Source organism: Tachyglossus aculeatus, chromosome X1 (assembly GCF_015852505.1).
Source record: "Tachyglossus aculeatus isolate mTacAcu1 chromosome X1, mTacAcu1.pri, whole genome shotgun sequence".
Taxonomy (NCBI): Eukaryota; Metazoa; Chordata; class Mammalia; order Monotremata; family Tachyglossidae; genus Tachyglossus; species Tachyglossus aculeatus.
In genome coordinates, this window is record NC_052101.1 from 113,096,828 (window position 1) to 113,114,184 (window position 17,357).

Sequence of the window (17,357 nt, forward strand, 5' to 3'; positions counted from 1 at the left end):
AGGTAACTGAGGCCCAGGGAATATGATTGAATTAATGAAAGCAGACAAGTTGCAGAGCTGGGATTAGAACCCATGACCTTCTGACTCCCAGACCCCTAGGCCACGCTGCTTACTGTGCAACTATTGAGCGCTTACTGTGTGTAGAGCACTGTACTAAGCACTTGGTAGAGTACAATGTAACAGATAGGTTCCCTGCCCGCAGTGAGGTTATGGTCTAGCTTGGGACCACTAGAGACTTTGTTCTCTGTCTCCCCCTTCTAGAGTGTGAGCCCACTGTTGGGTAGGGACCGTCTCTATATGTTGCCAACTTGTACTTCCCAAGCACTTAGTAGAGTGCTCTGCACACAGTACGTGCTCAATAAATACGATTGATTGATTGATTGATTGATTGATTTTAGACTGTGAGCCCACTGTTGGGTAGGGACCGTCTCTATATGTTGCCAACTTGTACTTCCCAAGCACTTAGTCCAGTGCTCTGCACACAGTAAGCGCTCAATAAATACGATTGATTGATTGCCAACTTGTACTTCCCAAGCGCTTAGTACAGTGCTCTGCACACAGTAAGCGCTCAGTAAATATGATTGATTGATTGATTGAGAGAGAGAGACCTGGGGGCACCCCCTCTATGAGACACCGATATCTGGAGGAGACAAGGAGGCCCACTTGGACTCTCAGAACTCCAGGCGCCCAGCAGGACATCTTTCCCTCTGTCTCTCTCTCTCTCTCTCTCTCTCTCTCTCTCTCTCTCTCAGTTTGGAGCTGGGCGGCCAATCAATCAATCAATCAATCAATCATATTTATTGAGCGCTTACTGTGTGCAGAGCACTGTACTAAGCGCTTGGGAAGTACAAGTTGGCAACATCATCATCAATCGTATTTATTGAGCGCTTACTAAGCTTACTAAGCTTACTAAGCTTACTAAGCAGAGCACTGTACTAAGCGCTTGGGAAGTACAAGTTGGCAACATATAGAGACAGTCCCTACCCAACAGTGGGCTCACAGCCTAAAAGGGGGAGACAGAGAACAAAACCAAACATACTAACAAAATAAAAGAAATCGGATATGTACAAGTAAAATAAACAGAGTATCAATCAATCAATCAATCACTCGTATTTATTGAGCGCTTACTATGTGCAGAGCACTGTACTAAGCGCTTGGGAAGTACAAATTGGCAACACATAGAGACAGTCCCTACCCAACAGTGGGCTCACAGTCTAAAAGGGGGAGACAGAGAACAGAACCAAACATACCAACAAAAATAAAATAAATAGGATAGAAATGTACAAGTAAAATAAATAAATAAACAAACAAACAAATAAATAAATAAATAAATAGAGTAATAAATATGTACAAACATATGTACATATATACAGGTGCTGTGGGGAAGGGAAGGAGGTAAGATGGGGGGATGGAGAGGGGGAGGAGGGGGAGTGGAAGGAAGGGACTCAGTCTGGGAAGGCCTCCTGGAGGAGGTGAGCTCTCAGTAGGGCTTTGAAGGGAGGAAGAGAGCGAGTTTGGCGGATGGGCAGAGGGAGGGCATTCCAGGCCAGGGGGATGACGTGGGCCGGGGGTCGATGGCGGGACAGGCGAGAACGAGGTACGGTGAGGAGATTAGCGGCAGAGGACCGAAGCAGACAAAAAAACCGTTGGGGGTCCTCAGGAGCCCACCGGGACTCCTCTCTCGGGACTGCGAGAGGCCCAGCGGCAGCGAGAGACAGACAGACACACACACACAGAGAGAGGAGGCAGAGCCTGAGAACCGCACGTTGAGAGAGACCCAGAAAAGCTCGAGGCAAACGAAACCCCGGAGAGACTAAGGGGGCCCCGGCGGAGGCTGTGAACCTCCGGGTCCCGGGAAGCAGGTGAGAGTTGCGTCACGGGCCGGTTCCCTGCTGAGTCGGCTGGGAGGGCGGGCGGCCGGCCGGGTGACCCTCCCTAACTCCACCCCGCCAGGGAGGGGGCAGATAAAACCCGCGTCGCTTCCCTCTGCCCCTAGCCACTCGGGCAGCAGCCACCCGGCAGCGCGGCGGCTCTTCGGCCTCTCTCCCCCACCCTCCCCCCCCATCCACTTCACCGGAACCGGCTCGGGATCCGGCCCTCCCCACCGCCTGGATATTGAGGATTGGCGGTTTCTCCGCGTTCGGATTTTTGGGGGTGGGACGCACACACTCCGCGGCGACGGCTTGAATCCGACCGGTGAGTGGTGGCCCGGCTCGCCCTGCGGAGGGGCGAGAGACGGGACAGATGGACTCTTTCCCCGTCCCCCTCCCCCCGCTGTGGAAAAGAGTTTGGGAAGCTCCCAGGAAGGCGGCGGAGATGGGTTATCCTCCACTCCCCTTTTCCTTTCTCCTTGGGCTCCTCTTGCTGAGGAGAAGAGGTTCCCTTCTCTCGCGGATTCCCTTGGACAGCCGGTTTCTTTGTTCTTTTTGGCCGTTAAGTCAGGGGTGAGGGGGGTTTAGAAAGGGAGGGGTTCACTTGGTAAGCCAGCCAGCCCCTCTTTCGCCCCCCCCCCCAGGTCGGCTTCTCTATGTCCCGTGTATTCCTCTCCCCGCGCCCTACTCCGGGATCTTTGGAAGTCGGATCAGGAAGAAGATTGGGGGGGGGGGGGCTTCAGATTGGGTTTCGACCCCCTCCAAAAGGGGGAAATAGGACGGGTCGGGAGGTGACTTTATTGGGTTCGTGATTTGCCCTCCCCTCCCCAGAAGAGGGGTGATCCTAACTGACACCCCCCCCCCGCGCGCGCGCCCCCAACGTCTCCCACACATTTCCTCGTTGTTCCGAGCGTTTGGGCCAGCAGAGGGCGCCCGTGCTTTGCTGACTCATCTGGGAGCCTAATTCACCTCCCTCCCACCCTCCTCAATAGACCGAATCTCGGAATAACGCTGCCAGCGAGACGCCCAAAGCGTCACCGCTTCCCGAGCCTGGAGAATGGGGTTGACTGTAAAAGCCCCCCCCTTCCCCCCCGCTCTTCCTCCCGCCGGGCCTCAGCGCCGTCACTGAGGGCTCAGCCCCGGACGGCGGCTGCCCTTGGGCAACTTCCCCCACCCCCACCACCGCTGTTGCGAAGGCTTCGGGGCACAATAGCGGGGCGGGGCGGGCAGAAAGGTTGGGATGAGATGATGGAGGAGGAGGAGGAGGAAGGGGATGGGGGGGTATTTTCCAGAACGGGTTTCGCCCGAGACCGAGCCACGTCACTCGGTGCTGGTATCTGGATGTTTGTGTCTAATTCGCCCTCCCCTTTAGATCGCTCGAGGTCACCCCCAGATGGGCTGGACTGACTCATCGGCCCTCATCTTGGTTTACCTCTGGCCTGACCCCGCTACACCCCCTCCCCCACCCCCCCACCCCCGGCTCAACCGGCTCCAGGCCAAGGCGACCCGGCCTCCGCCATGCGAGCTCGCCGGCTCCTCCCCTCCGACCTTCAAACAGTAGCCACCGTGGCTCTCGCCCCCTACCCCCGCAGCCCCATCCCACGCGAATTACCATGTCCTTGGCCACTGGGCCTGGATTTATCTTCTCCCTGCATCCCCAAGAGTCGTTTCGGGGACACGCCACCCGGCCTCAGCCTGCTCCCTCCTTTGCCTTTTCCTCTTCCCCTTCCCCACAGCGGCCCCAGCAACGAAGTCCGGCGAGGTGTGTGAAGGCACCGTCCTCTCACCCCGTTTAATTTGGGGAGGCCAGAGGGCGCCGTTCGGGTTGCCCCTTCGCCGATTCGCGTTGAAGCTCCATTCCCTCAGTCCCCCCCCCGCCTTCATCTCATCTCTTCCCTTGTTTCCCCCCCCCCCCTCCCCACCTAGCTCACGCTCTTTCTATATCCCTTTGTGGTGGAGTTGATATATTATGAATGGCTTGGAAGGGGGAAAAGCTCGGGGCCCGGAGGGGGTGGAGAGCGGGCGATGAGAGGGGGGGGGGGCCCCTCTAATTCCCATCCCGGGGGCCCCCGCCCGGCCAGCCCGGATTGGCCAGCGACCCGCCCGGCAAAGGGGTGGAACGGGGCGGGCGGCTCGCTGCCACGTGGGAGAGCGCCGGCCCGCTGACGATTGGTGGAGGGTGGGGGCCGCCGGGGCTTTTGGAGGGTTGCGATTGGCCAGCGACGACCGGAGGAGTAAGTAGTGAATGGGGAGGAAAGATTGGGGCGGGGGGCTTTAGGACGTTCATACGCTATAACTTTTTTTTTCCTTGTTACTTTCACCCCCGGAGTTCGAAGCGGCTGCGGCAGCTGAAATTGTTAGGTTCGAACTGGAGGGCAAGAAGGGAAACCGACGGGCGGATTAGAGGGAGGGGGGGACAAAAGGGTTTAAGCTTCCCCCCCCCCCCCGTTCTTTCTCCTCCCGCCCCCGGGGGGCGGCTCGTCGCTCCGGTCTCTTCTCTTTAAACCATCCACTCCCGCCCCCAAGTTCAATCCCCACCTCTCACGGAAGTCCACATCCTCAAGAGGTCGGGGGAGGGGAAGAGGAGGAGGAGGAGAAGAAGGGGGGGCGGAGAGGGGAAGAAGAGGAGAAAAACCCCGGAGAGATCCGCTCCCTCCCCCCCCCCCCCTTTTTTTTCCATTTTCCTCGGTGATTCCATCGGTGAGTTTCCTTCTGAGAGGACGAAGGGTTGAAAGGGATCACGATTTTACCCCTCATGGGCTGAGAGAAAGAATTTTTAATTACTTTTGGAAGGGGAGAGGACAATCGAGTCTCCTCCCCCCCCCCCCCCCCACCTCACAGGTTAATCTCTGAGGATTTAGCAGCCGCGTTGTCTTTGTCTCTGGGTCTAACTGACCGGGGTCGTGGGGGTGGGGGCGGCGCACGGAGTTCACGCTGGGATATTTCAACGGAACAGAGAGGGATTTAGAAAACCGGCTTTGTCCGGGGGACGGGGCGGGGGCGCATCTGGAAGTCAAGACAGGACTCGATCGACTCAGCTTTCCCCACTCCAAGCCCCTCTTTCCCCCCCCCCCCCCCATACACACACCCACACTCCTGACCGGCCCCCTCCTCTTCGGCCTCCTCAGGACAGCGGATGGACCAGCAGCCCAGCCCCCGGAGCTGCAGCCGCGGCACCGCCGCCTGCGACGTGGTCGCCAACGAGCCATCCATGAATTTGTACATCCACACGACCACCGGCACCCGCTATGAACTGTCGGTCCCCGCCGAGGAGACGGTGGAGGGGCTGAAGCGGCGCCTGTCCCAGCGGCTCAAAGTGCCCAAGGAACGGCTGGCGCTACTCTATAAAGAGACGTGAGTACCGAACTTCGGCTCCCCCCCTTTATCCTCCCCCTGCTATTCTCCAACACCCCCCCTCCCTTCCCTGTCTCCGTTCTTGGGTGAGAACAAAGACAGCACTGATATGCATGGGAGAGAACGGCCAGATAGCAGGATTTAGGGCCTGGGATATTTGTCACTTCTCTCCCCAACCGGTGCCAATAGAACCAGGTCTATTTCCCCCTCAAAGCCTTTTAGAAAGACTTGATCGTTGCCCCCCCCCCCAACCTCTTCCCCTTTTGAAATCCGATTACCCCCCGCCCCCACCCCCCACGCTTGCCTGTGGCTGGGAATGCAGGAAAACGGGGGGGTTGTAGAGAATAGGGGTAGTCTTCCAGAGGGCAAATACAGGGGAGAAAAAAAGGGGGGAGCGATGTAACGCGGGGCTCTAAGATGGAACCCCCGAAACCTTTTCATCTGAGAAAGCTACTGGGGCCATATGTGGGGAGGGAGGAGGGGTGGATTTTTTTCCACCCCCCCCCCCCCGACATCCTTTGTTCTGATACGGGAGCAGGATGGCAGTTGGGGCCTGATCCAAAGCGCCCTTCTCACGACCCCCACCCCCACGGCCATATTTCATCCCTTCTCCGGCTCGGAATTGTGATCCATCCCGGTTCAGCGTGGGGAGCAGATCCTTTGTCTAAGGCACAGGGTCTGCTGCGACAGGGGATGGGGGAGAAGAGGGAGGAGGTTCCGCCCCCGGAGTCCTAACACCTACCCCCCCCTTCCTCCCCGCTGGGCGGAGAGGAGGATAATTTCTGAAGTGAGCGGAAATGGAGGAGCCCCCCTCCCTGCAGCCCCCACCCCAGTTCCGGGGCATTGTGTGGAAAAAGAGGGTGGGGAGAACCAGGGTCAAAAGCCCCCCGTGCTGCTCCAGCAGCCCATGGGGTGAGGGGAGGGGGGCGATTTTTTGCGAACACAAAGCGGCTGCCCCCTTCCCCGGGGTGGGGGGGGGGATGAAAGGGGGGGAGCAGCAGGGGCCGCCTCACCGCAGAGAGGAGCTGGGGGGAGGGGGCGCCGGTGAGTGATGACTGCGGTGTCGTCGTGGAGCTGCTGCCTGGCTCCAACGTTTACATCATAAAATGGAAAATGAGAAGGGGAGGGGGGTTAGGGACTAGGGACTCGGCCTTTGTCCTGGATACAGGCAGGCAGTTCTGAGGCCTGGCAGGCAAGGAGTCTGTAAATGGATGAACCTTGGAAGCTAAAGCACTGTGGGGAACAGGGACAGACCCCCCCCCCCCCCATCCCCAGCATTGTCACAGCTGCCTTGTTCCCACAGAGCAAAAGCCTCAAACACCTTCTCCCCTTCCCCATTTGTCTCCCTTCCTTCTCCAGCCGCCTCAGCTCTGGGAAGCTGCAGGATTTTGGGGTGACGGAAGGCAGCAAGCTGACCCTGGTCCCCACGGTGGAAGCTGGCTTGATGGTAAAGGACTCTTCTCCCTGTTTTCTGCCCCCTTCCTCTCCCCAATGCTCTCTCTCTCTCTCTCTCTCCCTACCCCCTGCCAGTCTCCTATATTTCCTATCCCTTTGGATCTTATTGTTTGATGTCCAAGCCCCAGCCCTTCCACCTGAACCCACATCCCAGCTCTGTTGAAGGTGGCTGCACTGCTCCCTAAACTAAACGCCCACCCCCTCAATAAACTTGCCATTTGGCCATGGCAGGCCCCTACCCCTTGAAAGTATACACATCCGAAACTGACATAGCTTCGTTTCTCTTCATTTTCCATTCCTCATCACCTCCCCCATCTCTCACAGTCACAGGCATCCAGACCAGAACAGTCGGTGATGCAGGCCCTCGAAAGCTTAACTGAAACTCAGGTAAAAGGACATGAATACCTTTTTTTTTTCCTGTGTGTGTTTGCGCCCCCCCCCCCCCCCCCCGCCTTGAGTGGGAATAGGGTGGGGTATCTTGTTGCTGCAATGAGGGCTGGGGGTGGGAAGGGGAAGGAGTTCAGATCCGCCTCCCCTCCCCCGTTTCCCAGCTCTTACAGTTTGATATAATTGGGTTTGACCTTCAAAGGTTTGTCTCCCACGGTAGAGAGTGAGTGTATGTCCCGTTCTCTCCCCGGGTGTGAGAATCTCTGGCCTTGGCTGTGGGGGCGACGGCTGGGACCTCATTTAGAATAAACCATAGGTTACTCCGCAGTGGCAACAGCGGAAAGGTTACAAACGGGTGGGGGCCAGGAGGGAGGGAGAGAGAGAGAGAAAGAGGAGCCACTCCTACCCCTTGTGCGTCAAAGAGTCCTCCCACCCGCTCAGTGACCCTATTGTTTGTGTGTGAAAGGGAGTGGGGGGGGCACTCCAGCCTCTGATGGGTCCCAGGCCACCATGTTGGGGGCGGGGGACTGGACGAGTCACTCACCTCTGCCTCAGTCCCAGGCAGGGACTGTTCCTGCAGCTTTTGTTCTTTTAGTGGTGTGGCGGGGGCGAGTAGGAAATCTACACTCCACCCCCCGCCCCCCTTAAGGGGTGTCTATGGCCAATCTGAAAAGGGACACATTCAGTGAGTCCCAGAGCACTTTCCACCTGTCCATCCCTCTTTCTGGCTTGAGGGAGGGCAGAAGGATCAGATAGAAGAGCTCGATAGAGCTGCGATTCCCATGATTTTTACCCCACCTTGTGTGACCCGTACTTGGGTATTTGGTGAGAGAGGGTAGGGATGTTTGAGAACTCCAGGTGGGCTCCTTGGTCGGGGATCCAGGGGGAGGGTTGGGGAGGGTCCAGGCTGCAGGGCCTCCAGTGATTTCTCTCCAGGGGAGGGGAGAGCAGAGCCGGTCCACCCCCATCTCCGGCTGGGTTCCCTGCCCTGGGGAGTGGATTCCATTCTGCTCTGGGGTGGTGCCTGGCGGGGCTCCGGGCAGGACAGGATGTTAGGAAAACATTTTGTAATAGTGGAGGCATTCTTCCCTCCCACCCCCCTTTCTCTTCTCCCTTCCCCCAGCTGTTGGGTCTCTGGTGGTTTGCATTTGGTTCCTAGTTTTGCATGAATTTGATTGATTTAGCTTTTTGCGTCTCTCACACTCTCCTCCACTCCCCCACTGTCTGGAGGGGAACCTGCCCCTCCACCAAGCCCCGAATGCCTGACCCAAAACCCAAATGGGGTTTGGAAATCCTCAGGGGGAAAGTAACTAGGCATGTGCTAGGGCCAGGGGCTCAGTAGTTTATGGTGGGGTTTCTTGCCCGGCCCCTCCCTCCATATGTGGCCGGGGAGGGGATTCCTGGGAGAGGGCAGGTATGGCAGGGCAGGGGGGCTGGGGGGGGCCTTCTGAGAGGATCCTGCTGAACTAGTGTTGGGAAGGTGGTGGCAGCAGGGGGAGAGGGAGGGTTTTCGACATACATAAATGCGGGCCACCTTGGCTGGTGGGGTGACCTCAGAACAAAGGGGGAGCGGCTAGCCTAGGGGCTTCTCTGCTTATAACCCCGGGGTGGGAGTGTCTGCAGGCGCAGTAGGGTGGGGGGGGGCGGGGAGGAAGCCTCACCCACGTTTGCACCCGTTGCCAAGCCCCGTGCGTCACACAGCTCCCGGCAGCCAGGGAGGGGCCGGCGGGAGGGGGAGGGGAGGACAGGCGGCTGCAGCTGCCGCAGCTGGTGACAAAGCTCCTCACGGGTCGGCAGCGGGTGACTTTGTGTGTACCGTGGCCACAGGGTGGGAGCAGGATGAGGCCCCTCGGGGGAGGGGCCGCCAAAGCCCTCTTGCGACCCCCATCCCAGCCAGCCTGCAGCTGAGAGCCTTTTGACATCAGAGCCCCAGGGGAAATGCTTTGGACTACTTCACCCTTTCTCCCGGGCACTCTGCAGTGGGGACCCTGGATCCAGGATCCAGTTGGATGCAGTTTGGGGGAGAGGATCCAGTTTGGATCCAACTTGGATCCAGTTTGGAGGAGAGGGGAGTAGAGCTGCATCTAGTTTGGCTCTGCCTCAGACCATTAGGAGAGGCTGCTGTGGTCTCTGCCCCCCCCCCCCCCCCCCCCCCCCGGGACAGCTGTGCACAGCTGGATTGGCAAATGGGGTGGTTCCATTTAAGCTTGATCGGGATGGGGGGGGGTGTGCTATCCTCCTTTCTCCTGAGCCAGAGTCTTGGGGGGCGGTGACGAGAGAGAAGAGCTTTCCTCTGCCCCCCCCCCCCCCCCCCCCCGCCTTCCTGCAGGGGAGGTTACACTAGGCCAGCAGATGACGGAGGGAAGGAGGGAGGGCTGGGAAGGCGGCGGCGGCATGCTCTCTGTGACTCACCCTCGCTTCTGAGAATCGTCAGGGACACGGTGGCTGGTGGCGGGGGGACCTGGAGGGCTGTTTGGGGCCGCCCCCTCCCCCCCCCCCCCCCCGCCCTCCTCTGGGCCTAGGAGATTCTGAGGATGCAGGAGATGGCAGCTGGGGTATGACAGTATGACTTCGGTGTGCGTGGAGGTGGGGGTGGGGGGGTGTTCTCTTGTGGAGAAAGCAACTACTGGGGACAGGATGCTGGGGACAAGTCACCCCCCCCCAACTTTTCTTTTTCTGTGTGTGCGTGTGCCTGTCCGTATCTTCCCAGGATTATTTTTAGAAATGTCAGCAGTCGGCTAAGGGGAGCAGCGTGTGGTGTTTGTGGGGGAATGGGGGGACCTGACCCAGATGAGTGGGAAGGGGAAAGGGGATGGATGGAGTAGGGCAGTAGCAGGGGTGGAGGATGTCTTACTAGACGCAATTCCTTTTCCGGCTGAATCTTGGTAATCTTGAGGAGACTTGGGGTGAGAGGAGGCTGCCCGAGGTAGGGGCTGTGAACATCCCGCCATCTCCCCCTGAACAGTAGCAAGAGCACGGTTTTGGGAGTCAGAGGATGTGGATTCTAATCTCAGTTCCACCACTTATATACTGTGTGACCTTGGGCAAGCCACTTGAGTTCTCTGTGCCTGTTACCTCATCTGTAAAATGGGGATCAAGACTCAGCCCTACGTGGGATAACCTGATTACCTCGTAACTACCCCAGCGCTTAGAACAGTGCTTGGCATATAGTAAGTGCTTAATAAATGCCATAATTATTATTATTGTTATTATTAGGCACGAGGCTGTGATTGGCTGTGTGGCACAGTTAATTCATGGGGAGAGAACCAAACCCAACTACTATATTGTGTTGTGTGCAGGGGCTGGGGGAGAGGGGGGTGCTGGATAGTGCCATGGTACGGGGAGGAGCCAGGACTGAGCAACAGTAGTGGGAGAGCCCAAGCTAGTGCTGTGGAGCAGGGCTGTTCTGCACCCGCTCACACATGCCCCCAGCCAGCCCCCAGAATGCTTTCCGGGGCGGGCTCTCTAAGTTGATGCAGGGGGGCGGCTGCCGCTATCTCTGCCCTTCTCCCGTTTGGCCCTGGGTGTTGGCCGATTTGAGGGGAGCTGGCCTGGATCGGAGGTTAACTCGTGGGTATGCCCCCCCCGCCCCCCTCCTTGTCGGCCCCCGCCTGGGGCAGATAAATATTTATCTTGAGGAAGCAAAGGTTAGAACAGAAGAATTTGTCCAAGAATGTCGCTCCCACTCGCCGCTCTCAGGGGCCTTGCCGAGGGAGGGGAGACTGGTATGGGGGGGGCGGGGGGGAGGAGCTTGTTCCCAGGGAGGGGAGGGTGGAGGCCTCTGGGCCAGGCTGATCTTGGTTAAAAATAAAGCCACCCTGTCCCCCAGGATCCCCTCTCCCCCAGGGCCCCTTCCAGAGAGCAACCAGCTCCTGCCATCCTGCCCTGGGAGGGAGAGATGGGCAGTGGGTCACTACCACCCTCCTCCCAGATGAATTGGGGGGAACCAAGATGGCCTTGAGTTATGTAGAGAAGTGTGTGGGGAGGAGCTTCCACAGGGCAGCGGGGGCAGGTGATGTGAGCAGGGAATGTGTCTACCAACTCTGTTGTATTGTAGTCTTCCAAGCGCTTAGTATGGGGCTCTGCACACAAGTAAACGCTTGATAAATACCATTGATTGATAAAGCCTCGGTGTGGGAATGAGTGAGGAGTTGAGGAGGTGGGACATGGGGTTGGAGAGGGGGGATGCGGTGTTCTTTCCGGCCATCGGAGTCACTCAGAGAGATAGAGGCACCCCACCCAACACCACACACCGTCCTGTCTCTTTCCCGACCCCCTCCTCTCCTCTCTACCAGGGGTCTCAGGGCTCACAAACTTGGGCGGGGGTCTCCCAGTTGCACTTCCCCTTCACTCTAGTCCCGAACTGGTGGGCAGGGGAAAGGGTGCTGACTCCCGGAACCATTCTGGCTGTAGAGCCGCCCCCCTGGGCTTCAGGGAGCGGAAGGGTAGATGGGAGACCTCCAGGAATCTGTCCCCGTGTGGGGCTGGAGAGAGAGACGGAGACTGAGAGAGCCTGCAGTGGACCTTGCCCCCAGTGCCGCCTCATTGAATCTCCCCCAGCTGAGAACAGCCTTTATTGTAGCTCCCACCCTGGCAGGCCGGGCGGGCCGTTCTGCGAGGCGCTGAACGAGCCGCTTCCCCTCACCCTGCTGACCTTTGAATCCCAACCATCCCATCAGTCAGTTCTCTGCGTTTCTGGGCCCAGGGTGGGGTCGGGGAATCAGCCAGTGGTATCTATTGAACTCTGACTGTGTGCAAAGCACCGTACTAAGCGCTCGGGAGAGGGCAACCCGACCGAGTCGGAAGACACGTTCCCTGCCCGCAGCGAGCTGACGGTCTGGGATCAGTGACAGAGGGCCTGACCACCTGTCCCGACCTCCCTTCTCCAGGTCAACGACTTCCTCTCCGGCCGCTCTCCGTTGACTCTGGCCCTGCGGGTCGGGGACCACATGATGTTCGTGCAGCTCCAGCTGGCCGCCCAGCAGGCAGGGGGTGGGCTGCAGCACCGGCACCACAGCGCCAGCCGGGGGGAGCCGGGAGCCGCCACGGGGAACCCCTCCGCCCAATGCCGGCCTCTCCACGGGACCACGGGCGCCACCGCTGCTTCCTCCCCTTCTGCCAACTTCAATGCCCGCGTGCCCGCCGCCAACCCCGCGCCCGTCACCGCCGCCGGAATGTTCCGCTCTCACGGCGCCAGCGCCCAAACGGTTAATAGCAGCCTGCTGTCCTCCTGCCCTGAGGTGAGTGAGGCAGAGAGGGTGGGGGCGCCGAGTGGGGTTGGGGGGTTGGGGCCTGGGAGATCCCTGGGTGCCCCCAGGTGTCGATGGCCACTCGATGGGGCTGAGCGAGCGCCAGCAGGCCTGCCGATCCAGGCTGGGCTAGGGGTGGTGACTGACCCTGCAGTGTGCGGGGGTGGGGGGACGGGGAGGGCTTTCCACCGGAGTGGAGGCAAGAGCTAACGTCTGTCCCGTGTGTGTGTGTGTGTCTCGGTTTGTCCCCGCCTGGCCAGGTGGACTGTTCGTCCCGCAGCGGCAGCCCCAGCCCCAGCACCAGCGCCAGCTCCCCCCCCAGCGGCAGCCCCACCCCGGCCAGCCGCTCCCGCAAACCTGGCGCCGTCATTGAGAGCTTCGTGAACCACGCTCCTGGCGTCTTCTCAGGGACTTTCTCTGGTACGCAGACTCGCCAGCCTCCCCAGCCGGAGCGCCAGCTGCGTGGAGGCGGTGGGGGCCGGCGCCCCCCTCCCCCGCCCCTCCCCCACCGGGTGTCCAGCCGTGAGTGAAGCCGGTGCGCCCACCCCCACGGCCGCCTGGGCTGGACGCCCAGCCCCACTCATTCCGGGTCTCCGACAAGACCCCAGAGCTGCCGGGCGGGGCTGGAAAGACCCCAGTTGGGTCTCTTTGACCGTCATCATGGACAGCATGTACCAGGCACCTCGTGTGTGTGCAGGGCACCGTACCAGGCACTTGGGAGACCCACGCTAGAAGTGAAAGACACGATCCCTGCTCTCAAGGAGTGTATAATCTCTTCAAAGCCCGTTTGCCCCGCTCTCCCCCCTCGTGCCTCTCCTCCCCGCACCCCCCTCCCCCCACGTGCACACACCCGCACATGCTCACAACGAAAAGTTGGCGCCTCCCACCCCTGGGGGTCAGGAAGGTCAGTATCTGCACCGCTCCCCGCAGGCCCTCTGTTGGGTCCGGGTGGGGAGGTGACGGGGAGAGAGCGTCTGAGCCCGGGACGCTTCCAGAAGGAAGGGACCGGTTCCGTCCCCGGCCGGAACTTCAGCCCGTCGACCTCTCCTCCGGCCCCCTTCACGTGACCTTCCCTCCTCTCCCAGGCACGCTGCACCCCAACTGCCAGGACAGCAGTGGGCGGCCACGCCGGGACATTGGCACCGTCCTTCAGATCCTCAATGACCTCCTGAGCGCCACCCGGCACTACCAGGGCATGCCCCAGTCCCTGGCGCAGCTGCGCTGCCAGACCCGGTGCCCACCCGCCGCCTCTGCCACCGCCACCTCTGCCACCACCGCCACCTCCGCCACCACCACTTCCTCCTCCTCCTCCTCGCCCCTGCCCTCCCCCGATCTCACCACCAAAACTGCTACCTCCTGTGAGAAGCTCCCTCTGCACCCCACCGCCGTTGTCCAGTGCCAGAGCCAGATCCGCATGTGTAAGCCTGCCGGTGAGTGCTCACGGGGATGCCTAGGGAGGGTGGGCATCACATGCCCCCCTACCCGCCCCCCCCCCCCCCCCCCCAATCGTCAGCTCTCCTGGCCCACTGCCCCTAGGTGGCCGACCCTAATAGGAGCTCGTGGGTACCGGAGAAGGGGGACGTGCCTGCTTGTATCTGCCCCGGGCCCTCTGGTGCGACTGTAGGCGAGGGCAAGTAGTGGGGTGTTGGGGCGGGGGTGTGGAGGGGCTGTAGTTGGGAGAAGCAGCAAGACTGGGCAGAGTCACCTGTCTATCCGTCCATCTGTCAGTCCGTCTGTGGATTCCTTCTTTCTTTCTAGCTCTTTTTTTTCCCCCTCCCTCTCCTCTGATCACATGACTCCCCCCCTCCCCAGCCCCCTTTCTCTGAGGGCCCCTCTGTCTGCCCGCCTGGTGGAGGCCAGAGCAGCTGGCCGGAGGGGGAGGGGGGGAGCTTGTCCAGCTGCTTTTCCTCCCCGGGGAATCCATGGACACACAAAGCATTATTATGAAAACCAGCCCCTTCCAGGGTCCATGGCAGGAAGCAGTCCTCACCCCGTCCGGCCTTGGACAGGTTAAATACCCCTCTCCGCCCCCCCCCCCGCACTTCACATCTTTATTGGAATTGAATCTCCCTGCTGTACCGTGGAGTAAACCTGGAAGCCCCAGCATGCCTGGCTGGACCTCCATGGGTCCATCCATGGGTTTGTTACTTGGCATAGGCAGTTAAGAGAAGTTTCTTCTCCTGCCTCACTGGGGAGACCCAGGGAGGTCAGCGGCTGGGGAAAAGCCATGCGGAGTGAGTTTGCCGATGACTTTGGATCCTATTGCTCCCCTGAAGGGTGTTCCTCTGGGATCCCCTGCCCTCCCCTCTCCTCCCCTTCCTTCTGTAGGTCTTTCTCTGTACATCTATGGGTGGCTCTGGTACACTCTCTCTCTGTCTCTCTCTGTCTCTGTCTCTGTGTATGTGTGTCTGTCTTTCCCTCTCCCTCCTTCCCTCCCTCTCTCTTTCCCCAGGATACAATGCTGCTATCCCCAACCACTGCCTTCCCACCTCCCAAGCTGGACAAAGGTCCTATTGAGAGGCCGGGGGCTGGCGTGGGGGTGGGGAGAGTCCAGCTTAGAGCTGGCATTTTTGGCCCCGCTCCTCGGAAGCGGTAGGCAGCGGGGGGGGGCACTGGAGGGCGTGGATAGGCACACAATCCCGCCTTTCTTAATGACGGGGAGACCTGACTTTGCCTGCCTCCAGCTGGGTGGGCCAGCAGGTTGGCCCTTAGCCAAGGGGTCAGGGCCAGGGGCCTGTTCCGAGGGGGACTCTAGCCATCCCCCCCCCCCCCCCCCCCCCAGCTTCCTATTTCTCTTTGATCCGTGGGCCTGGCTGTCCCCCATCTGTGGTCACCTCTACAGCCGGCCCCCTTAACTGGGGTTGGAGGATCAAAAGAGGGGTCCTCTTTGGGGTGGGCAGTGCAGGGCCGCTCTTGTTTTTGCCCCCCAAGGGGTCTGGGGGCCTACTACCTCCTAAGTGGACAATCCCATCTCCTGTCCCCGGTTGGGAGGGAACAGTGGGCCACCCTCCCACAAAGCAAATGTCAACGCCCTCTCTTCCCTCTTCCTCCCCCCGCCCCCATCTCCCTTCTCCATTTGTTCCAGGCGACCGCCTGCGGCAGACAGAGAACCGTGCCACTCGCTGCAAGGTGGAACGGCTGCAGCTGCTCATGCAGCAGAAGCGCCTGCGCCGGAAGGCCCGGCGGGATGCCCGCAGCCCATACCCCTGGCTGCCCCACCGCAAGTCCAGCCGCGCCAACAGCAACAGCAGCGTGTCCAGCGATGGCAGTCTGGACCTCGACTTCGAGGACTCGCTCTGGAAGCCCGAGGTCAAAGCTGACCTCAAGTCTGAGTTTGTGGTGGCCTAGGACTGGCGAGCCATGAATCCTTCCTTCTCCCTCCCCCACCCCCCCCTTCCTCCTTCCACCCCGTCCATCAGACTCCCCCCTCCCCCCACCTGGCTGGAAGAGGCTGCTGGAGAAATTGGGGGTGGCCTAGGACTTGGGAGCTGTGAGTCCTGGCCCTCTTGGGCCCCCCCCTCCCCCCACGCTGGATTGGGAAGAGCCTTTGGAGGAAAGCCCCGCCACCCCCCACAGAACAGTGTTTGCTCCCTCCCTCCCTCCCTCTGGGGTTCAGGACAGTTGGAGTGGGGGTAGCCTGGCAAGGACAGACAATTGCGTCCACATTTTGTGTGTGGGTGTGCGTATGTGTGAGAGAGAGACAGGCGAGTGCATGCGTGTGTGTGTTTCCTTTCTTTGACTTTTTATTTTGAATTTTCATTTCCATGGACTCCCGGCTGCCTTACCCAGGTCTCCTCCTGTCCCGGACCCAGGACTGAGCCTGGGGGAAGGTGGAGGCGCGTGTGTTTCAAAAACAAAAAGCTGCTCTGTTGCTAGGTGTCTGCCTGTTTTTCCTTTTCACCTCCCACCCTAAAAGGCCCCACGCCCTCTCCTTCAGCAGGTTGTGAGACACAGAGCGAAACACACACACACACACACACACACACAGAGAAAGGGAGGTGGGGACACTAACAGGTTCTAGGTGCTGGGGCTGGGTCTTCCCTCTTCTCCCCCCTCCTCCCCTCTCCCCCCTTCCATATATGTAGCATTTGTCCAAGATAGAAATTCTGGAAACCACCAGCCAAGTCCCCACCCCCCAGCCCCTCTCCCACATTCAGGTTGAGTTAAATCAATGAAATCACATGCACTTTACAGGTTTGGGGGTGGGGAGGAGGGAGCAAGTGGGGTCAGACTGCTAGGAGGGAATACTGAGTTAAAACAGACACACACACACACAAAAAAAAAAAAACCCCAGGTCACCTCATGTGCATCCCTCTCTGTCTCTGGACAGGATTGTCCCAGAGAGTTGGGGATGAAGCATTTCTATTTATTGTTTGAATGGGATGGGGGACGGTGGACCCTATCTCCCTCTCCCCCTACCCCTCGCCCTATCGATTCTCCCCTGTGTCTGTGTCCCTCGCAAACCCCCCCCCCCCCCCCAATTTTCACAGGTTTGTATTTGCAGCAGTGCTCAGGGGCAGGGGTCACTTGGATGAAGGAATTCAAGTCACCCTCCCACCCTGTCACTGTCTCTCCCATTCATGTTTCTGTTTTAGTTCCAGTTCCTCCCTCTATTCTGTGTGTGTGTGTGTGTGTGTGTATATATATATAATTTTTAAAATGTTTTTGAATACACACCGCTCTGCTCGTCCTGGCTGGGGGCTTTATTTATAGAGTTATTAATTATCTGACTGAGCCAGTAAGGGGGATTCATCCAGTTTCCTGCCTTGGATTGGAGAGAGAGAAATGTTATTTCTTTTGCTTCTTCTTGTCTGATACGTGTAAACTGGGAGTTGTGTGCTATGTCTGTCTGTGTATGTCGGTGGGGGGCGGTTTTGAAATGCCCCTCTTCTCAATTTTGGGGGGAGCAGGGCTGCAGATGTGCTGGTTTGAAGTAGTGTTGATCCCATTGTGGGGGGGACTCTGGTGAGGCCCTGAGGGTTTCCCCCCTCCCCACCTCTGAAAGCCACAAATCAGCCCTTAAAGGGGACAGCAATGGGGG

At 59.3% G+C, this 17,357-nt stretch overlaps 1 protein-coding gene across 2 annotated transcripts; it reads left to right on the plus strand.

Moving 5' to 3' along the window:
- Window positions 1–2,074: 2,074 nt before the first annotated feature.
- On the plus strand, window positions 2,075–16,297 carry MIDN (midnolin). Of its 2 annotated transcripts, none has more exons than XM_038739989.1 (8): window positions 2,075–2,196; window positions 5,000–5,225; window positions 6,585–6,672; window positions 7,005–7,067; window positions 11,957–12,307; window positions 12,577–12,736; window positions 13,402–13,746; window positions 15,402–16,297. In XM_038739989.1, exons 2-8 carry the CDS (start codon window positions 5,008–5,010, stop codon window positions 15,662–15,664), a joined length of 1,488 nt encoding a protein of 495 aa, XP_038595917.1. In that variant the 5' UTR covers window positions 2,075–2,196; window positions 5,000–5,007; the 3' UTR covers window positions 15,665–16,297. The 2 variants fall into 2 exon arrangements, with proteins under 2 accessions (XP_038595917.1, XP_038595918.1); XM_038739990.1 differs by lacking the exon at window positions 2,075–2,196 and adding an exon at window positions 4,541–4,571.
- Window positions 16,298–17,357: the final 1,060 nt, after the last annotated feature.

Excerpts from the sequence above, each read along its gene's own strand:
- MIDN (XM_038739989.1), top strand. The coding sequence starts at position 5,008 with ATGGACCAGCAGCCCAGCCCCCGGAGCTGCAGCCGCGGCACCGCCGCC. Across the intron at positions 7,068-11,956 it reads AAAGCTTAACTGAAACTCAG|GTCAACGACTTCCTCTCCGG; the intron begins GTAAAAGGACAT and ends TCCCTTCTCCAG. Across the intron at positions 13,747-15,401 it reads CCGCATGTGTAAGCCTGCCG|GCGACCGCCTGCGGCAGACA; the intron begins GTGAGTGCTCAC and ends CATTTGTTCCAG.